Source organism: Myotis daubentonii, chromosome 8 (genome assembly GCF_963259705.1).
Source record: "Myotis daubentonii chromosome 8, mMyoDau2.1, whole genome shotgun sequence".
Classification (NCBI taxonomy): domain Eukaryota; kingdom Metazoa; phylum Chordata; class Mammalia; order Chiroptera; family Vespertilionidae; genus Myotis; species Myotis daubentonii.
The window spans coordinates 31393837-31415733 of record NC_081847.1 but is presented as its reverse complement, the minus strand read 5'-3'; the positions used below and the strand labels follow the sequence as shown (position 1 = coordinate 31415733).

General features: G+C 51.1%; 3 protein-coding genes across 12 annotated transcripts in view; all 3 read left to right on the top strand.

The window, feature by feature from the left end:
* PTPRA (protein tyrosine phosphatase receptor type A) overlaps positions 1–871 on the top strand; it is a 137281-nt gene extending 136410 nt beyond the window's left edge. For all 10 annotated transcript variants that reach the window (XM_059705692.1, XM_059705690.1, XM_059705688.1 and 7 more), the window contains one exon: positions 577–871. In XM_059705692.1, the coding sequence (XP_059561675.1) occupies positions 577–651 (75 nt within the window). In that variant the 3' untranslated portion in view covers positions 652–871. The remainder of the gene's footprint in view (positions 1–576) is intronic.
* A 153-nt stretch (positions 872–1024) lies between these two features.
* LOC132240170 (progonadoliberin-2) lies at positions 1025–5943 on the top strand. Its single transcript, XM_059707495.1, is given in 3 exon segments — positions 1025–2471; positions 4927–5100; positions 5320–5943. Coding segments are annotated over 2 exon segments (303 nt in total). The 5' UTR covers positions 1025–2471; positions 4927–4939; the 3' UTR covers positions 5462–5943.
* Positions 5944–6317: 374 nt separating this feature from the next.
* On the top strand, positions 6318–8299 carry MRPS26 (mitochondrial ribosomal protein S26). The gene is made up of 4 exons (XM_059705725.1): positions 6318–6759; positions 6848–6994; positions 7078–7201; positions 7834–8299. The coding sequence occupies exons 1-4, from the start codon at positions 6548–6550 to the stop codon at positions 7966–7968; spliced, it is 618 nt and encodes a 205-aa protein (XP_059561708.1). The 5' UTR covers positions 6318–6547; the 3' UTR covers positions 7969–8299.
* The last annotated feature ends 13598 nt before the right edge of the window (positions 8300–21897 follow it).

The window sequence follows — 21897 nt, the reverse complement described above, 5'->3', positions numbered from 1 at the left end:
TGTAGCCCTTCTTCGTCAGGGCAGCTCAGGGCGGGGCTCTTCCTAGTTGTCAGAGCCTATGTAATTGCAGACCTGTTCTTCCCTTCCCCAGGGCGCCCCAGACAGAATGAGCCTTGGGAGGCAGTGAAAGCAGATAGCCCTGTCACCAGTAACTCTCTTCCTGGTGCACCCCTGCCTGGCCTGGGCAGGGCACCCCATGGGCTTGTCACACTTCTCCATGAGTCTGGGGAAGGGAAGACTCAGGAGTGCCTCCTCTCTTCTGCTCAGGCTCCCTGCGAAGAGGTCTGGCTCCTGACAGTCTGACCAGTAACCACTGAGTATGGGGAAAGTAAATTTTAAGATATTTGGGAGTTAATGAGGTGCCTCGAGCCTGACAGGCATAGTGAGGTGTGGGCCACACAGCCATCTCCCCACCAGCTCTACCAAACCAGCACACATCTGACCACTTCTTCTCTGGTCGCCTCCATCTGTAGATGAGCTGCCCTCACCCAGAAGGGGATGCTGTCAGTACTCAGGCAGGAACCCCGTGTATGTTCTCATCAGTAACCCTGGCTTCCCCCTCCTTTCGCTCTCCAGGAACAGTACGAGTTCTGCTACAAGGTGGTGCAGGAATATATCGATGCATTCTCAGATTATGCCAACTTCAAGTAAGGTGATGAGACCGTGGACAGGAGCATTGCCTTTAATATTTTGTAATATTCTGTTTGTTAATATACCCAAAATTGTGTATATATCTTATAACTGTTTTAGAAATTGGTACATAGGCTTCTATTACTTATTAGGTGGAGATTTTATATGTAAATGTGATAGCACTGATATTCCTTTTTCCAATGTTTTATTGGGGAATTAAATAGTGTGATGTTTGGACTGATATTGTGAAATTCTCTTCCTGGAAGTTGGGCTGAATTGTTCTGTATTTTACACATCTTTTCCTAAAGAAGAAACACGAAACCCTTTCCAGGTAGCTTGGCATCAACTAAGACAAAAGCACAAAGCTCTCAGAGCTCTTGAGGAAATTGGTTGTCCCAGGGCCCTGTCAGGCCACTATTCCCTCCCTGCTCTGTAAGTAATCCCTCCCCTCCCCCTCTACGCAGCCTCTTCTCCCACCACCCACATCCATCATGGGAGTAAGGGAACCAGAGTGGTACCTCTGTCACCACACTAGGGATTATCAGGTAATAAAAGCTTTGCCTCCCTGAGGAAACGTCTCTCCCTTTGTCTGGGGTGGGGCAGCCATACCAGAGCTGGGGCTCTCCTGGGCCACTCCTGACCCTGCTGGTACTGTTTTGTCTCAACTGGCCCCCGAGAGGCCAGTCCTCCTGACTCCTCCTTTCCAATAAGTGCAGCCCCTCCAGCGCTTGGCTACATGCCAAGGACCCGCCTTCCCTTCCCAGCCCATCTTTGGTGCAGTGGTCCCAGCCAGCCTGGCACTCTGGGAAGATAGCCAAGGGCATTGAGGAGAGAGGAAGTGGCTCTGGGCTAAGGCCAGTCTGACCTCTCTGGTGCTTTGTTACAAAACTACCTGGATTGTGTCACTCCGTCCAGAATAAGTCTTTATTCTCACACTTACTGTGTAAATAGCTTCAATTTTCTTTCAAATCTGTCCTCATTTCCAGGACTTTTTTGCGGAAGTGCCTCAGATTCTGGATGGTGGGAGTCTTAGATTCCAACTTGATTTTGAGCTGAATATTAGGCAATAGTGTTTAACTTTTGTGTCTCAAATAAGGTGGATGTTCATTTATTTCTCATGTAATTGTCTGCCCAGTCCAGAGGCTCAGTATCCTCCCATCTCGTGGTTCCAGTGTCCTTTAGGGTGTTATTCTTTTCTTTATGGTTGGAGCTGGATCACTGTCTTTTCCCATGGAGAACCAAAAACAGTGGAAAGCAAGCAACTTCATTTTTAAGGACATGAAGCAAAATTTGCACTTTGCATTCTCATACATATCCCATTGGTTAAAACCTAGTCATTAGGCCACACCTAGCTACAGGGAGGCTGGGAAATGTAGTCTTTGGGAGCACAGCTGGGAGAGGGGGCCTGTCCACTGCCTCCTATCCTCACAAGCAGCTCATCATGGGAACAAGAGAATAAACTGTTTGTCATGGCTGTCAGTGCAGGACTGAGAGAGGCCTGCAGCCTGGCCTGGCCTGTAGGGCATTTCTTGAGGAGCAGGGCCAGGCCCTGGGCCTTCTCAGGCTCAGGACTGAGAGGTGACACCCTAGCCTGGCCCATGAAGGCACACTTGAGATATCAGTGCTGCTGTGCTTCTTGGAGGTGGGACTTGAACTGGACCCAAGGGATGCTGGATATTCAGATGAGTGAGAGGAGGAAAGGTCAGGTGGAGTCACATTACAGAGGACCTCGGAATCCAAGCAAGCAAGGACACCACGGCTCCAAGACAGGAGCCAAGTTTTGTACCACGTTGAGGATGTCTAAAGGGACACAACAGACCACCTCTGGAAGCTTGCAGGAGGTGAGTATGTGTCAGTGGAGGCACTCAGTCCCTTCTGTACGAACTAAGAAACTCCATGGGGCAATAAACTCTGATTTCAGTAGTTTTAAAAGAAGCCTGGATAAATTAAGCAATGACAGAATCTGACGAATTTCTGATGAGAGGAGCTGTGTTTGGGGAAAAGACCCTGGCTCCTCGAACAAGCTACTTTTTGGTGTTTCTGTGACCAAGTCCAGGCAGATGGAGGAGGGCAGGCTTTGGGTCAGTAGGCTGTGCCGGAATGAGCAGAAGAGCCCTCGACAGGCCCTACCTCCCCTCCTCCCAGCAGGCTGCTCAACTGTTACCAGGGCTGGTACTGAGCAGCTGCACACTATTTTGGCCCGATAGTTTTCTGCTGGAGTCCATACTGATTTGACCAGTGGCTGGGCCAATATTGTAAATATCACCTGGTTAACAGATGTCTTCAAGCAGGATTCACATGATTTCAAGAGACATAAACCCAACAGGAACTAGTCTGGGCTAAAAGGAAAGTGTATTGGGGCTCACACAGCATGATTGTGTGGGAAGGGCAGGGGTGACTACTTCATTCAGCACCCACCCATCAGCCAGGATTTCTCAAAAGGGGAAGAGTGGTGTCCATCAGCCACCACACAGCAAGAACTCTGGGGTCTGCCACACCCTCAGAGACCTCACGTCAACTAGTCAGCTCTCTCCTAGGTTTTCTGTTTCTTTCATCACTTCCCCCACCAAATCGCTTCCTCCAGCTTAAATTCTTGTCCCTCTGATAGACTTCTTGAGAAAGTCTGCACTCCCACTCCTGCCTCTGTCCCACTTCATTTCCTTCCTTACCTGTTCTCGCCAAGGTGACCTGTGCACTGAGCCCCAGGGACCCCCCCATCTGCCTACTAGTTCCCCCTTGGTGTTAGTGACTCCTTCACACTAGCCACTCCTCCACTGTCTCCTCAGAGGTCAGGCATTCCTGCTGTCTGTGTGCTGTGCATCCTCAGCCCTTCCTCAAGCCTGAGTCCCCTCCTGAGCTCCAGGTCCACATTTCCTGCTTCCTGCAGCCCTCGGGCATTCTCTGCACCCCTTTCACCTCCACCCCCACCTGGCAGTTCCTGTGTTGACCCTTCTCCATTTTGTTCCTTACAGTGGAGCACCCACTGCTGCCCTGTTTCCCACAACTCCAACTAACTCCTTTCTGCCTTCACCCTAGACCACCTTGGTCAGGGGGTGGTGCCTTGCTGTGCTCCAACAGCACCTGAGCACTGAGCTCTAAACCTCTGTTTGCCGCACTGACTACAAGCGCTCCCAGACTGGAATGATGTCCTCTCCCCAAGGAAGAGAATTAGCAGGAACTTATGGTGAACAAATGGCTTTCTGTGTCCTGCTGAGGATAGGAGGATGAATTCCAGAGTTTATAGGCTGGAAGGGGACAGCAAACATTCCTGAAAAGCTAGGTATGTTGCCAGAAAGGGCCCGGTGTTTCACCTGGGAAGCTTAGTTCTGGTTTGGATCTTTTAGCAAAAACCACAAATTACAGAAAAAAAGCCATCCCCATTTCTCTTTTAAAATAAACATTCTGTAAATACAAGTCAAAAAAAACTAAGCTTGTTTATTAAATTCAGTCATTTACTAAACTACAAAGCAAATGTTTTCTAAAAATTACTTGGTTAACCCATGCATCTAGGAACAAAGCTTATTTGTTTTTTTTCCCCTCAAAACAATTTAACTGAACACACTGATTTCAGGTCCCTGCTAAATAAGTCAATTTGGAAAATCACGTGTGCCCTCCTGCCTGGGCGGCTGAATTCCAGGTGCCCATGACCTACCATGATGCCCATTATGCCATTCCCTCCCCCATCTTTGCCACAGGATTTGATGTACCTGCGCTCCCAGTGACTGGGCCCCATGATGTCAAACCTGACCCAGGCCTTTTCATTTGCTGTTCAGCTCAGTTGCAAAAATTGGTTATTATTAACAGGCCTCTGCTGCCCTGCCCGTCCCCACCGCCAACCCCCCTTCCCCCCCCCCCATCCCCCCAGGCAATAGAAAACTGAGCTGACCCACACTAAGTGTAGGTAAAGGGTTTGGAATTCAGGAGAAAGTAGGTAAGGGGTTTGGAATTCAGGGAAAAGGTTTAATCAGAAAAAAGCTGCAGTCAGGTGATTTCCTGAGCATCCCTTCATCTGCTGACCTGTGCTGATTCTTTATCTACATCCTGGGCAGCTGACCTCTTCCTGGAGCACAGTGGCTCAGATATCATCTTGGTCACTTACAGCTCTCCTGGGGCACAAAGGTCAAATTGCTTGTGGGTCTCCTGAAGTCAGAGCAGGTCCAGTCATACATTCCAGTCCCTGGAATAATCGCTTTTCTACATGCATTAATTACCAAGCCTATTAACTACATATCTACAACTAAAAAGTCTATGTGGAGTAAGTTCCCCCTGAACTTAACTTTTTGAGTTCCCCATCAGGAGCAGCGCTGCCATGGCCAGCTCCAAGCTAGGCCTCTTGCTGCTGCTGCTGCTGCTGCCCACCCAACCAGGACCCTCAAAGACTCAGCACTGGTCCCACGACTGGTACAGTGGAGGAAAGTGAGCCTCCAGCTCACCCCTGCACTGCCAGCATGCCCCAAGGCCCCCAGGTGGGTGACGGGTCTCCCCAGCCTGAGTGGGAGGAAGAAGGTGCTGACTAGGGCTCTTCGCCTACCTTGAGCCTGTGGTTGGGGGTAGTGAGGGCAGTTTGCAGCCTCGACTACCTTTTGAGGAAGGATTCTGGGCACTGCAGCAAGCGGCCCAGACCAGACTGCCATAGCCTCCAAAGCAATGCCCTGGCTCTCCCCACACACACACACTCCAGGTGGAAAGTGTGCCCTGGGAGGGCAGGACCACAGGCCAGGGGACCCTCCATACGAAGCAGTACCTGGTGCAGACACTGCTGGTAAGTAGAGTGAGAGGCCCCAGGCATTGGCCACCAGGGGCCATAGTGGCTAAGGACGGGGCTATGTGAGTGGGAGATGGGGTAGACAGCACTGAGACACCCCTACCACAGCACCCCCAGCTGTTAGTGCCCCCTGCTTCTTACAAGCAGGGTGCTGTCTGCTATTCTATTTCCCAGAACTCTAAACAATTTATAAGATACTTATGTTAAATTTAAAGATTGCAAGTCACTAATGGGGTAGGAAATAATTGTACTGCACTAAGAAACCTCCATAAGTAAGGCAGTGACTGCAGTGGGGTCCCCCAGGCTTGTTTCCTAGGGAAACCATTGTGTTCTCCGGCCAGCAGAAAGAGGTGAGAGGTGGGACCTCACACTGACAGGTAGCAAGGCCTGGAGGACCAGGTAGTCACTGACATGGCACGAGAAATGGTAGCGATTGCAGAGTCCTCCGAAGCCCTAGCAGAACACAGGTGTGTGGAGATGGATTACTACTATTTTGCACATCGTATTTAAAAGTGCACCAGGACAGCACGGTAACTAAAGGAGAAAGTAATAAGATTCCTATACGGCAAAACCTTATCGCCTAATTTAAATCCGTGTGAGCTCAGGTTTTTACCTACCAGGTTTGTTTAGGAGGTGAAGGACACCCTGGGTCCTCTAGGCTAGGAGCCTGTCAGCGAAGCCAGGTCAGAAGGGTGGGGGCGGGAGGGGGGCGGGGGCCGGGCCGGGCCCGCTGACCAGAGCTTCCGCTGGAATGACCGTCCCTTCCCCGACAAACTGGACCCGAACGCTGCGCACTGCCGCCCAATAAAGTTATGAGATCCCCGAAGTTGTTGCCTCGAATTCTCCTCCGTCCTCTTCCTCTCCCACTCACACTGAGCCCCTTCTCCGCGTGGGTTCTGGAGGGACGCGGACCCGGCCCGCAAGCGAAGGGGCACGGACGTGACCGGGCCCCGCAGGAAGGGCGCGGCCAGAGCCCGTGGCGGGGGACGACGGCCGACCTCGGCAGGGCCTCGTGTGCCGTCGGAGCGGGCTCCCGGGTTCGGTACTGTAGAGGGAGGACAGACCTTGGACTTCACGCCCCATGGTGCCCCGCGGCCGCTTCCGGGCCCCCGTGATGCACTGCGGCGCGCCGGACGCGAGGCGGCCTCGGTCATGCTGCGCCCTCTGAGCTACCTGGGCGCGCGGCCCCAGTGCGGGCCCCCGGCCCCGCTGCTGCTGCTCGTGCGCGGACGCAAGACCCGCCACGACCCGCCCGCCAAGTCCAAGATCGGACGCGTGGCGACCCCGCCCGCGGTGGACCCTGCGGAGTTCTTCGTGGTGACGGAGCGTTACCGGCAGTACCGCCAGATCGTGCGCGCCCTCAGGTGTGTGAGACGGTGGACAGGGAGGCGGCCGCCGGGAGTGTCGGGGCGGGCGGGCTGAGGGTGCCGACCTTGGGCGCGTCTCTGCCAGGCTGCAGTTCGTGTCCGAGGTGCGGAGGAAGATGCACGAGGCGCGGGCCGGGGTCGTGGCGGAGCGCAAGGCGCTGGAGGACGCCACTGAGCACCGCGAGCTGATGGCCTGGAATCGGGCGGAGAACCAGCGGCTGCACGAGCTGCGGTGAGACGGGCGGGCGGGGCGGGGCCCCCTGTCCGGCCCGCGGGAACCCAGCCCGCTCAGCCTCGGCCTCTTGTTCCTCCCAGGATAGCGAGGCTGCGGCAGGAGGCCCAGGAGCAGGAGCAGCTGCAGGCCGAGGAGCAGGCCCGTAAGGCCCGAGAGAGAGAGGCCTGGGTGCAGCTCAAGGAGCAGGAAGTGCTGCAGCTGCAGGTGGGTCGCGTCTCCACGGGGTGGGGCTGGAGACCGGGAGCTCATCGTGGGAGGCCGGCAGAGTCCTGGGTGCAGCGAGGTGGGACACCGGCTGCGTGCAAATGGAGAGGGCAGTCTTGAGAGAGCAGGTGAGGATTTGCGAGAGGAGTGCAAGGAGCGTGCCTGGCAGGCACAGAGACCTGGAGTGAGCGCTGACATTGGAAAGTGTCCACGTAGCTGGTGGATGGTAGGCTGGTGTCTGCGGGAGGGACCCCTGAAGTCCAGAGTTCGTCTTTGGGTGATGTCACTGAAGGGGTAAATATTTTGGCTGGGTTGGCAGGAGTGATCCAGCAAGAATGGATGAGGCCTGAATTAAAGTGGTGGAGGGAGAAGGAGGAGTTTGAGAGGGACCGAGAGGTAACATTGTCACAGCTGGTGTGCTGTGGTTCTGGCAGAGCTGTCCAGTGGATGGTTAAGAAAGAGGAAGGTGACCAGGCTGCTCGCACGTCAGCGGGGCGCTCAAAGAGGACCTGGGCTCCAGGCATCCTTCCCAGGGGAGAGCTGGAGCTGTCAGTGGGCTGAAGGCCAGCAGGCAGGCTGGGCAGGCTGGCCCGTGCCGGGGGCTCCCAGTCAGCCGCCTTCTCTCTCAATAGGAGGATGCAAAAACCTTCATCACCCGAGAGAACCTGGATGCTCGGATAGAAGCAGCGTTGGACTCCCCAAAGAGCTACAACTGGGCCATCACCAAAGAGGGACAGGTGGTCAGGCCACAGCACAAGGGCAGCTAAGGGCCCAGTAAGGACAGTGCCTGCCCAGGGACTGTGTGTGGATACGGGTATGACCTGGGATAAAACAGAGGTGTTTCTTCTGAAGAAGGAAGCTCAACCTATTCCATTGTGGCCCTCTTGTTTTGGCCTCTGCATCTACCACTTGACCAGTGCCCTTTTCTGCCCCATGTACAACTGCCAGCACGGCACCAGACCCTAAGGTTTCCATCTTACAGAGGGGCAGACTGGACCATAGGCGTGAGGTCATCTCCTGAGTATCATCGAGGGTGGTCAGGGGTTGGCAAATCTGGTCTACTACCTGTTTTTGTAAATAAAGGTTTGTTTGAATACAGCCACACCCATTCATTGACTACTTGGATGCTACAATGGCAGAGATGATTAGTAGCAACAGGGACCATATGTGACTTGCAAAGTCTAAAATATTTGTTAATATGGCTTTTTAAAAATATATATAAAAATACTTTTTTATTGATTTCAGGAGGAGAGAGAGAAACATCAATGATGAGAGTGAATCATTGATCAGCTGCCTCCTGCATGCCCTTTACTAGGGACTGAGCCCACAATCCAGGCTTTACAAGGTCGGTGTAATTTGTCAAGCACCTGGATCAAACCTTGAGGGTACTTGGAATCAAACCCAGGAATACTTGTGGTTAAAGTTCACAAGACTGAATAAGTGAACATAGAGATCCATTGCCCCTGTTCATACAAGCTCTCGGGCAACATCTGGGCTGAGGTTGAAGAGCTGTTTCTCCGAGCCAGAGCTGCAGCCCTTTTGCCACCGTTCACTTGAACTTGCCCAGACACCACGGGAGGACAGAATCCCAGCTTCTTTTCCTGAACTCCAACATTGTAGAGAGGGTCTGGGAACACCCAAGAAATGAAAACCTTTTAGAAAACATGGGCACCCCCCACACACATTCAGGTGAGGATGCAGGTAACAGGTATAAGCTTAGAGCCAGTGGTTATTGTGCCTTGCACCCCGCCTCCATCAGCTTTGCACGCCTCAGAGCAATGGTCTCCTTCCTCAGGCTGGTGATAGCCCTTTTCCCTGGTACCAAACCTGGGCACAGCACAGTGGAGTCCTTTCAGATGCTCAACATAACTTCTGGGGTGAGCTGATGGACACACATGTGGGCCGTGGATTGGCAACTGTGCCCACAGCCTTGGACTTGATTGTGAGGAGTGGACAGACCGTCTGGTCCCCAGCAGTGGAAGCCTTGGTGAGCTTTCACATGGACCCCTGGGCCTGTGTTAGGAAGTCCAGTTTCATTCTTCCCAAGCCCCTTGCCCTCTGCTTCAGGCTGTAGACCCAAGTCGTCTGTCTTTCAGTAGAGGAGACGGTGTGATACGTTCTTGAAGTTCTGCCTTTGCGCTGCTTTCCCCTCACTGCCGTTTAGTATCCTGCATGGGGCTGTAACGCCTTGACGTTCACTGCTGATACCAGTGTGTCGTGCAGAGCCACCTCTAAACCAAGCTTCGCTTTTATCCACCTGTAGTCAAAAAAAAAAAAAATCTGATATTTTTTTCTTTACCCCCAGGAACTTTGCTGGGTAGGCACTTTCCCCCCAGGATTTATCTCCCCAACTAAGCATTGATGTTTTACCAAGACACCTGGATTCTTGCCCCTTCCAATTCTCCGGGATAAGTAGCAGCACATCAATGAAGTGGACCACCGTGATGTCCTGGGGGTGGGTAGTCAGGGTCTTGAAGATGAAGTTGTACAAAACTGTTAGTTGCTCACCACTTGGACTGGGCGGTGGTGATGTACTGCCAGAGAATGGAGCACTGCTTGTAGTGGTCCAAGTAGGCAGTAAACGAGCAGAATATTTGCCATATGAATGGGTGCTGGGTGCCTCCATCTACTCCTCATGGAGCCACACTGGGCCTACGTAAGCCTGAAGTCATTCCCATGGTTTTCCAGTAGACTCCAAATTTTCTGCATGGACTACAGTCACAGGTGCACAATATTCCTTGAGAGAGCACACTTTCAGTTTTCTGTGGAAGACTGTTGCCTGACTAGAGCTGCAATATTGGCTGAGCTGCAGCACAGGAGCAGAGCCGTCTGACTGGGCTGAAACTAACACCAGAGCGGTAACACCTGCGCCATAACACTGGTCTTCTCTGGAGCCACCTCACAGCCACAGCCGCGCTGGAGCTGTTTCACAATTGAACTGTTTGCACGAATAAAGCATCTCTTCCTTCACCACATGGAAATTGGGGTTCCTATAGCACTGAATTGGCAGCAGTGACCTTCAGTTGACACAAGTAAATGCAATGAAGCTTGTAGGTGCTATGGGGAAAGTCACTGTGGAGTAAAACAGGTTTATAAAGAAGGGTGGGACTGAAAATCGGATGGGACAACAGGGTGTCAGGATGCTGGTCAGTGGAGGAGAAGAGGCCTGAAGTCAGCCTAGAGAATGTGCTGGTATTCATCAGGAAGTAAAGGTTGTGCAGTCCCTCAAAGGGGAGCCATGTGAGTCAGGCACAGTGCTAGGGAACATTAGAAGGACTCAGTACGTCATTGTTATGTGAGCATAAGATATAAGAAGAGCTGGCTTCAGTGAGCTATGATGCTAGAGAGGAGAGCATGAGTCAGAGCAGAGAGCCTTGTAGATTAGGTTGAAGTTAAACAAACTCATAGAAACCAAGCAGAATGGTGGTTGTCAGGGTATGGGGAGATGGGGAAATGTTGGTCAAAGAGTACACACTTCCAGTTATAAGATGAATACATAATGGGGATCTAAGTATAGCATGGTGACTATGGTTAACAACACTGTATTGTGTGCTTGAAAGTTGCTAAGAAAGTAAATCTTAATGTTATCACCACACACACACAAAAGTTCCCCCTGAACTTAACCTGTGGTGGCTTCCCTGACACACGTGTAGAGGTGAAATAAATACCTAGGAAACCAGCCCAGGTCACTGCTGAAATATGGGCAATTCTGGCAGGAAGAGTCAAGCTTGGAACTCTTCTTCCTACCAAGTCAAAAGCACTTTTTGCAACCCCCAAATCCTGAGGAAGACAGGCCCAGTGATGATGCTGGTCATTTCTTTCATGGTGAATATTTCCTCAGTATGGGTAAGTGCTTAAACCATAGATTTGAAGTTTAATGAATTATTTTGAAGGGAACATCCATGTCAAGAAACAGAACACTGTCTGGATCAAATTCATAGCTAAGTTTACAAGGCCTTGAGGTCAAGAACCTGTAAGGAAGGATCCCACTGTATTGCCACAAAAGGCAGTAGAGGGACCTGAAGGAGCTCAGAGCTGCACAACCCACCCTCACCAGGACTCCACGGTGGCTCTGTGGGTCGCATATCCAATACTTTACCCCAAATGTTTGTGCATTGCCCCTGGCCAAGGGCAAAACACAGTTAAGTCATTGACAGTCTTTGGAAAGTTGTGTTACATTTCACACTGAGAGCACATGTATTAAAACCAGGCAGTGAAACCAGGGAGGGCTTAGGATAGAAGCAGCAGGAGGGAGGCTAAGAGGCACTGCTTTGGCTCACTGAGAAATGTCAGTGACAAGTGAGCCAAGGTGGGGCTGCTACTGGCTCACTGAAGAGTAAGAGAAAAGGGGGCCTTGAGACAGGCTCAGGGGGTTAGCTTGAAACGAGCTGCCCCCAACACTGCTCCCCTGGTTGCCAGTCTCCTGGGGATCATAGCGTTTAGGAGATGCACAGCAGAGAGGGCAGAAAGGCATAGGCATGCTCCCCAAAGGGGAGCCTATATTTCACACTTCTTTTTTTAAAATATTTTTTTATTAATATCAGAGAGAAGGGCAGGGGGAGAGAGAGATAGAAACATCAATGATAAGAGAGAGAATCATTGATTGGCTGCCTCCTCCCCTACTGGTGATCAAGCCTGCAACCCAGGCATATGCCCTTGACTGCAATCAAACCCAGGACCCTTAAGCCAAACTGGCTAGGGCTATTTCACACTTCTTCTTTTTCTTAAAAAAAATTTTTTTTAATATATTGTATTGATTTTTTACAGAGAGGAAGGGAGAGAGATAGAGAGCCAGAAACATCAATGAGAGAGAAACATCGATCAGCTGCCTCCTGCACATCTCCCACCGGGGATGTGCCCGCAACCCAGGCACATGCCCTTGACCGGAATCGAACCCGGGACCCTTCAGTCCACAGGCCGACGCTCCATCCACTGAGCCAAACCGGCTTCGGCGTATTTCACACTTCTTAAAAAAATTATCTTTATTGTTGAAAGTATTATAGATGTCTCCCCTTTTTTCCCATTGACCCCCCCCCCACCCTGCCCCCACCCCTCCCAGGCCTTCACTACACTATTCTCTGTGTCCAAGGGCAATGCATATAAGTTCCCCCAGTTAATCTCTCCCATTTCACACTGTTTTATTTTTCCTTTTAAATACTAGCCACTGAGGGAGAGATGGTCTGAGAGTGGGATTTTGTGTCTGGGAAATTTGTAACTGAGGTATAAATGTCAACCATGGCACACACACCTTTGCTGTCAGTGCCAGAGCCCACAAGGTGCTGGCTGACCTGCTGCTGCTGTTGGAAGGAATCCCATGGCCCTGGCTGGAACCCCGAGCCACACTCATCTTCCACTGCCACTGCCGCTGCCACTGCCAGAAGTCCTCAGACCTCAGAAGCAGAGGGATCTGAGGGTTCGCCCTTCCTCTGGCCTCAACAACAAATCTTTTGCTGATGACTCCTAGGGTGTTGCCATAATAGAAGCCAGGTGGCCAGGAAGTCGGGATCCCAGTGCACAGGCCTCCAGCCTCCTGTGGAGCTGTAGGCTTTGGATGAACAACCGGATAAATGGATTTTTTAGAGGCACTGTTTCTCACAATTTACAGTCTTTAGAGTGGGATAGAATTGTTTTATGGGGACTTTTAGAATAAGGTGAAATGAAATTTGAGACTAATATATTTTGACAATTCGGGATTTATATTTTCTGAAAATCTACAAAAGTTATCTTTAACTACAAACATAGCAAGTCACTAGCATGTCTTTTAATTTGAAAAATATTCTTACATTTTTTACTTAAAAATACTTATTTTTTAACATTTTTAAAAATATATATTTTATTGATTTATTACAGAGAGGAAGGGAGAGGGATAGAGAGTTAGAAAGATCAATGGGAGAGAAACATCAATGAATCAGCTGCCTCCTGCACACCCCCTACTGGGGATGTGCCTGCAACCAAGGTACATGCCCTTGGTCAGAATCGAACCCAGAACCCTTCAGACCTTGGGCTGATGCTCTTATCCACCGAACCAAACTGGCTAGAGCAAGACACATGGTCTTTTCCTCTGAAGATTTTATTGCTACTGTGACATTCAGAACCTGAGAAAAAAAAATTAAATAACAATTTTCCAGGATTTCAGTTACTTCCTGACCTGGTGAAACTTAAGTTTGTGTTTGTTTGTTTTTGGATGCTCTTTGCAAGTATACTAACTTCTCTTATGGGTGGGAGAAACTGATTTGGGAGTGACTGGAGCTGACAGATATCCCTCATGGCTTCCTGGGACCTTTTGTGAGTCTATCCTATACTAGAGGCCCGATGCATAAAATTCGTGCAAGGGGCTGGGCCCCTGCTGCTGCAGTGGCCACCTCTGCCTCAGCCCCCACCGCCACCTCGGCTTCATCCACAAGGACGTCTGGTCTATACTAACAAAAGGGTAATATGCTAATTAGATCGGGCGTCTTCAGGATGTCCTTCCAGACAAAGCCGTGGCAGCTGCGAGGGCCGAGGAGGGCCGGCAGCCGCGGTGGCCAGCAGTGGCAGCAGCAGCAGGGTGATGGGGGCGGCACCTTCCCCTGATCGGCCTGGTCACCTCCCACAGAGGGAGGCCAGACTGCGGCTTAGTCAGTAGGACATCCCCTGAGGGCTCCCGGACTGTGAGAGGGGGCAGGCTGGGCTGAGGGACCCCCCAGGGCATGAATTTTCATGTACCGGGCCTCTAGAAGATAATAAAAGGCTGATATGCAAATAGACCAAATGGCAGAAAGACCAGTCACTATGACGCGTACTGACCACCAAGGGGCAGACGCTCAATGCAGGAGCTGACCCCTGCTGGTCAGTGCACTCCCGCAGGGGGAGCGCTGCTCAGCCAGAAGCCAGGCTCATGGCTGGCAAGCGCAGTGGCGGTGGCAGGAGCCTCTCCCACCTCTGCAGCAGTGCTAAGGATGTCCGACTGCCAGTTTAGGGAGTGGGCCTAAGCTGTCAGTTGCACATCCCCTGAGGGCTCCTGAGAGGGCACCGGCCGGGCTGAGAGACCCCCCCCCAGTGCAAAAATTTTGTGCACTGGGCCTCTAGTTATAGAAATAACATAAGGCCTTGTAAAGAAATCTCCAAAAGAGATGGTTGTGTTTGCATGATTGCCCTACTCACTGCTTCACTCCAGAAATCCATAGGAATAAACTGAAAATAGAGAAAGCACTTTGGATAGTGATTAGGAGCCTGGTACAATCTGCCTGGGTTTGAATCCCAATTTCCCCTCTTTCCTTTTTTTTTTTTTTTTTAATATATTTTATTGATTTTTCCACAGAGAGGAGGGGAGAGGGATAGTTAGAAACATCGATGAGAGAGAAACATCGATCAGCTGCCTCCTGCATACCCTCCACTGGGGATGTGTCCGCAACCAAGGTACATGCCCTTGACCGGAATCGAACCTGAGACCCTTCAGTCCGGAGGCCGACGCTCTATCCACTGAGCCAAACCGGTCAGGGCCCCTTTTTCCTTTTTTTAAAGAGGGAAAGCTAGTCCCCAATGGATGACCCTAGCCCAGAATAACCCAACCTAACCCAGGAGAGTTGAGCCCAGACCCAAAGGGGAGAGCCAAGCCCCTCAGAGTGAACCAAATCCCTAAGGGCCCAGCCCAGCCCCGAAGGGCGGAGCCCAGGTCCTCAGAGCCCTCTGCTCTGTTAAGGAATGCTTTCCTTCATTTGCTTACTTATACCAGTAGAGAGATAGGCTCCATTCTTCTGGGCTAAGCTCAGCTCTCATCAGAGATGCGCCTCGCCCAGAACAGCCGAGCATACCCCTAGAAGCAGAGCTAACCCCAAAGAGCTGAGGGAACCCCAAAGAGCCGAGTCTAGCCAGGAAGGGCCGAGCCTAGCCCTAAGAGCTGCAGCTAGTCCTGAAGGGATGACCCTAGTGCCTAAGAGCAGAGCCTACCCTCAAAGACCCCAGCTGAGGGCGGAGCCAAGTCCCATAGGGCGGAGCCTAGCCCCGCACAGCTGAGTCCGTCCAAAAGGTTGCAGCTTAGCCCCTAAGAGCCTAGGGTAGCCCCAGGGAGTCAAATCGAGGCCTGAAAAGGGGAAGCTAGTCCCCAGCAGATACCCTAGCACCAAATAGCCAAACCTAGCCTGGGAGAGTTGAGCCCAGACCCAGCAGCGTGCAGAGCCAAGACCCTCAGAGGCAAACCCAGTCCCTAAGAGCTGAGTCCAGTCCTGAAGGGTGGAGCCTAGACAGAGCCTTGTGCTCTGTTCCTTTTTCTTTCTTTCTTTTTAATTACAGGTCACATTCAATACTATTTTGTAGTAGTTTTATATGTATTGCATAGTGGTTAGACAATCATACTTTATGCAATGGTCCCCCCGGTATTTCAAGCACCCACCTGGCACCGTGCATATAGGTATTACAATATTATCGCTATGTGGCCTATGCTGCACTCATCCCCGGGACTATTCTGTGACTACCAATTTGTAGTTCTTAATCCCTTCACCTCTGGCAGCCGTCAGTGTTTTCTCTGTATCTATGAGTCTGTTTCTCTTTTGTTTGTTCATCTTGCTCTTTTGATTCCACATATAAGTGAATCATATGGTATTTGTCTTTCTCTGTCTGACTTATTTTACTTAGCATAATACCTCCTAGGTTCATCCATGCTGTCCCAAATGGTAACATTTTATTCTTTTTTATGGCCAGATAATATTTCATTATATATATACACCACAACTTTTTTTTTTTATCTACTCTGCTATTGGTGGGCATTTGGCCTGCTTCCATATCTTAGGTATCTATCTAATAAAAGAGAAACATGGTAATTGGCGTACAACCGCTACCCTTCCCATTGGCTAATCAGGGCAATATGCAAATTAACTGCCAGCCAAGATGGCGGCCGGCAGCCAGGCAGCTTAAACTGAACATGAGGCTTGCTTGCTTCAGTGACGGAGGACTGCAACATTCCCCACCTGCCTTGCCGGCCTCTGAGCCTGCAGTTTAAAATACATTGTAACAAATATAAAAGCTAAACAAAACCCCAGAAACCAGCTTTCAGAGAGCTGGGATCTCAGAGCTGGTTGATACAGTGTTTCGATTATAGAACCAAAACAAACCAGATACCTGTTTTCAGCAGCTGAGGCCTCAGAGCTGGAGCCAAGCCTCAGAGCTAAAGCTGGCCCAGAATTTAAAAAAGAAAAAGAAAAAAAGGAGCAGTTGGGAGCTTCAGTCACCCGCCAGCCTGAAAACAGCCCTCAGCCCCTCACCCAGACTGGCCAGGCACCCCAGTGGGGACCCCCATCCTGAAGGGTGTGTGACCAGCTGCAAACAGCCATCATCCCCTCATCCAGGCTGGCCAGGCACCCCAGTGGGGACCCCCACCCTGATCCAGGACACTCTTCAGGGCAAACCAGCTGGCCCCCACCAATGCACCAGGCCTCTATTCTATATAGTAAAAGGGTAATATGCCTCCCAGCACTGGGATCAGCGGAGCTGAGAGGCCTCCTGGCACCGGGATCAGCGTGACGGGGGCAGCGCCCAAACCCCCTGATCGCCCTGCGGCTCTGTGTGTGACAGGGGGCAGGGCCACAACCTCCCTATCCGCCCTGCTCTGTTCGTGACAGGGGAAGGCGCCCCAACCCCCTGATCAGCCCTGCTCTGTGCCTGATAGGGGGGAGCTCCCCAACCCCCTGATCACCCTGCGGCTCTGTGTGTGACAGGGTGCGGCACCCCAACCCCCCCACCCCACGGTCCCTGCTGTGTGTGTGACGGGGTAGAGCCATAACCTCCCCATTGGCCCTGCCCTGAGTGTGAGAGTGGCGGCGCCCCAACCCCCTGATCGGCCCTGCTCTGTGGGTGACAGGGGGCGGTGCGCCAACTCCCCTATCGGCCCTGCTCTGTGCGTGAAAGGGGGGAGCTCCCCAATCCCCTGATGGGCCCTGCTCTGTGTGTGACAGGCGGGAGCTCCCCAACCCCCTGATGGGCCCTGCTCTGTGCGTGATAGGGGTGAGCTCCCCAACCCCCTGATTGACCCTGCTCTGTGCGTGACAGGGGGCAGCACCCCAACCCCCTGATTGGCCCTGCTCTGTGCATGACAGGGGGTGGCGCCACAACCTCCCCATCGACCCTGCCTTGAGTGTGACAGGAGGCGGTGCCCCAACCCCCCAATTGGCCCTACCCTGAGCGTGACTCAGGGTGGCATCGCAACCTCCCGATCTGCCCTGCTCTGTGCATGACAGGGGGCGGCGCCCCAACTCCCCAATTGGCCCTGCTCTGAGCCCTACAAGGGGCTGCACCTAGGGATTGGGCCTGCCCTCTGCCACCCGGGAGCAGGCCTAAACCAGCAGGTCGTTATCTCCCGAGGGGTCCCAGACTGCGAGAGGGCACAGGCCAGGCTGAGGGACCCCCTCTCCCCCCCCCCCAGTGCACAAATTTTTGTGCACCAGGCCTCTAGTTGTAAATAACACAATAAAAATAGGAGTGCATATATCTTTCGAATTAGTGTTTTTTTGTTTCTTCAGATATATACCTGAAAGTGGAATTGTTGGGTCATAAAGCAGTCCCATTTTTAATTTTTTAGGAACTTCCTTACTGTTTTCCATAGTGGCTGCACCAGTCTGCATTCCCACCAACAGTACACTCCCCTCTTACTTCTTGAGTGTCCTTGGAAATATCCCTTAGTCTGTCTGTGCCTCAGTTTTGTCCAAAGTAAAATAAATAAAATGAATAACATACTGGTATCAACCTATAAGACTGTTGTAGCAATTAAGTGAAACATTCATGTAAAGTTGAATTAAGTGCCTTTGAGATAATAAGTGTTCAATACATGTTAAATGCGGCCATTATTATTTATTATTAATAATAATAATTTTAATGAAACTAGAGAATGGCCTCAAACTCATACCAGGGTCTAAAGATTATGCGCCAAATACAGCCTAATTGGGAATGAATTGCTGGGGTCCAAGATCTGCCCTGCAGTTCCCCTTAACTCCAGCAGATGGAGCCTCCTCAATACAGTAACAGGTCTTTCAAAATGTAAAATCTAACATTAGTAAATCTGACTAGATTACCACCCCACCCCCCCCCACCCCCCCCCACCCCCCCCCCTGCCTTATCCTGGAATATATTGTAAGACCCCTAGTGCGGCGGTTCTCAACCTGTGGGTCGCGACCCCTTTGGGGGGTCGAACGACCCTTTCACAGGGGTCGCCTAAGACCATCAGAAAACACATATATAATTACATATTGTTTTTGTGATTAATCACTATGCTTTAATTATGTTCAATTTGTAACAATGAAATTGGGGTCACCACAACATGAGGAACTGTATTAAAGGGTCGCGGCATTAGGAAGGTTGAGAACCACTGCCCTAGTGGATGCCTGAAACCACAGATGGTACCGAACCCTATATCTACTGTTTTCTTCGTATACATACATACCTTTTTGCTTGAAAGAAGCACTTTATGGCTTCTCTTCGGCGTATCTGAATTGCCAGCATCACTACTCTTGTGCTTTGGGGCCATTATCAAGTAAATAGGAGTTACCTGCACACAAGCCCCGCGATACCACGACAGACCTCGATCTGGTGACCAGCCGGCTACTATGACTAACAGCGGGCAGATCGTGCAGCATGGACATGCTGGGCAAAGGGGTATGCACGTTCTGGAAAGAACAGGGCAGGTTGGCTTGAGATTTCGCCATCCTGCTCAGAACAGCACACAATTTAAAACTTAGGAATTTTTTATTTCTGGAATTTTCCATTTAATAATTTCAAACTGTGGATGACTATGGGTAGGTAACTGAAACCACAGAAAACAAAACCACAGAGAAGGGGGCACCGCTAATTCTATTGAATAAATTGATTTTATTTTACTGTTGGTGGACATCTGGGCTGTTTCCAGTTTTGGACGATGACACAGAGTGCCACTGTGACCAACGTCCTTGGACATGTCTTTTGATGCTCATGTGCACGCATTTCGGGAGTGGAATTGCTGGATCACACGGTGCACATGTGCCCAGCTTTAGTCATGCTACCAACCAGCTTTCCCAGGTAGCTGTGCCGTCTGTACCCCTCCAGTGGTGTATGGAGGTCCCCACTGCTCTGTATTCACTTGGTAAAGCCGGCCTTTTAATTTTAGCTGTTCTAGTGTGTATTTCTTTTTTTAAAAATATATTTTATTGATTTTTTACAGAGAGGAAGGGAGAAGGATAGAGAGAAACATCGATGAGAGAGAAACGTCGATCAGCTGCCTCCTGCACACCTCCTACTGGGGATGTGCCCTCAACCAAGGTGCATGCCCTTGACCAGAATCGAACCCGGGACCTTTCAGTCTGCGGGCCGACGCTCTATCCACTGAGCCAAACCAGTTAGGGCGTAGTGAGTGTGTATTTCATGATGGTTTTAATTTTAGTTTCCCTATTACTAATGGGATAAGTTTCTTTTGTTTTTATTGGACAATTGCATAGCTTCTTTGGTGGCTTTCTCCTGGCTTGTCTGTCCTTTAAAGCTGATTTCTCAGAGTTCACTGTGTCTGTGGGCTGTGGGCCCTGTGTTGAGTATAGATGCTGGGCTAATAAGAATGGTTTGACTCACAGCAGGTGCTAATTGGTCATGGGTCTCCCAGGACAGAAACAGTCAGGAAGCCCATTAGGGCCCCGCTGTTCTAATTTTCCAAAACTACTCTATCTGTAGTGAACTGGGGCCTAGCCTGATCCACCACAATAGACCCTAGTTCTTTACTCAGTAACCAGGCCACCAGGTGAAGGAAGAACCCAGGAATCACCTTACATAGTTCACTGTAAACCTTCCTCCTAGAATTTGTCAAGGAGTCTTGGGACCTGTGTAACTGCAGTGAGGGAAGAAAAACACCCAGACCACCCCAGCTGGTTTGGCTCAGTGGATAGAGCGTCGGTCTGTGGACTGAAGGGTCCCAGGTCTGAGTCTGGTCAAGGGCACATGCCCGGTGGGGGTGTGTGCAAGAGGCAGCCAATCAATGATTCTCATCATTGATGTTTCTATCTCTCTCTACCTCTCCCTTCCTCTCTGAATTCACTAAAAATATATATAGTTTAAAAAGCAACTATTAAAAAAAAAATACCCAGACCTTCCTGGAATTACTGGGGACGCAGAGTACCACTCCCGTCCACTGAGCAGAGCCAAAGCCTGTGGTCGTCAGGAAACAAGTGGGACCTAGGAGGCAGGAGGTAACATCAGCCCTATAAACATGTGTGTTGGGAACTAGACGGTAAATCCTGTGAAAACACAGAGCCTTGCATGTCCATGAAATTCCTGGGAATGCGGGGGTAGGGGGCGGGCGGGGGAGCATGTCTGGATCCTGTCCAAGTGAAAGAGAATTCTCACACTGTGCTGGTAGGAAAAGCTAAACACACAAAGAGTCTTGAATCTAGCAATTCCACCCAGGAGAGATGAAGCTGATGTCCACCAAAAGGTAACAGCCAAACCTGGAAACAACCCAAAAGTCCACCAACAGAATAATGGATAAACACAGTATGTATATTCTTACAACTGGGTAGTGTATATAACTGTGTATTGCTCTTATAGCAATGAGAAAAGGGACTGTCTTTCTACCCCACCCCCTCCCAAATGATGCACAAGCTGCTATACCCTGCACCCCCTGTCCCTGAAAGGGAGATGCAGTGCGTGGTGGGCCTCGGCATTTGGAGCCCACATTGGCCACATTGGAATGTGCCGCTCTGACCCATCTCCCAGGAGCAGGAGGGCAGTGGGCTTTGAGAGCCATCCAGGGCCAGAGGACACCAACGCAGATCCTGCGGCCAGGCAGCAGCTCTGCCTTTTAGGTCTTATGGCCCAGGGAGTCCCCTCAGGCTCACGAGGCCCACAGCCAATCAGAACGCTGGGGGAGCCTGTGGCCAGCTCCAGTGGGATCTCACGTCAGAAGCCCCTAGGGTTGTAGAGCAAAGCTAGAACCCCTTTTGAGAAAGCACTGGCTCCTTCTGAAGACAGCTCTTTGCTTGTCCCCCAGCCCTGTTAGAGACTGCCTGCATAGCCCTTAGCTTAGCCTATATAATAAAAGGCTAATCTGCAAATTGTCCCCTCGACTGGGAGTTCTACGGGGGGGGGGGGGGCAGCCAGCCAACCGCCTGTGGACCCTACCCCCGGCCAGCCCCGCCCCCGATCGGCTCCCCTACCCCAATCGGACCCCACCTGTGCACGAATTCATACACCGGACCTCTAGTTCTGAAGAAGAAGCCACTCCAAGCCTTGGTGGTGCGAGACAGTAAATGCTTATGACGGCTCATGAGGCTGTGGGTCAGCCGGGTGCACTGCTCTGGGCTGGGCTCATTCAGGCATGCGTGCTCGCTGTGGGGCAGATGGTCTCTTCCCGGACTCCTGCTCCTTCCTCACTCATAACTGTGATCTCATAGGGAGTATTAAACATCCAGTTGACCAAAGAGGCAAAAAAAAAATGGAGTCCAGGTTTCCGGCAGCTCACATCCAGATGGCCATGGCTGTGGTGCTCCAGTCCTGCAGCGAGTAGCCCTGAAGGACATTAGGAGATGCGTTTCTCCACCTGAAACACTACCCTGCAACCACTTTACCTGGAACCAGGGAGAATCCTAGAGACTGGAGACGAGTAGCTAATGACTTGGAGGGAGGATAAAGGCCTGGGACTTAGCAGGACTGTGTTTGAAGGATGGAAACATGAAGGCTTGTGGAGAGTATGTGGCTGGGCCTCTCAGAAT

Coding starts and splice junctions, on each gene's coding strand:
- MRPS26 (XM_059705725.1), top strand. CDS start 6,548: ATGCTGCGCCCTCTGAGCTACCTGGGCGCGCGGCCCCAGTGCGGGCCC. Junction 6,995..7,077: donor CAGCGGCTGCACGAGCTGCG/GTGAGACGGGCG, acceptor TGTTCCTCCCAG/GATAGCGAGGCTGCGGCAGG. Junction 7,202..7,833: donor AGGAAGTGCTGCAGCTGCAG/GTGGGTCGCGTC, acceptor CTCTCTCAATAG/GAGGATGCAAAAACCTTCAT.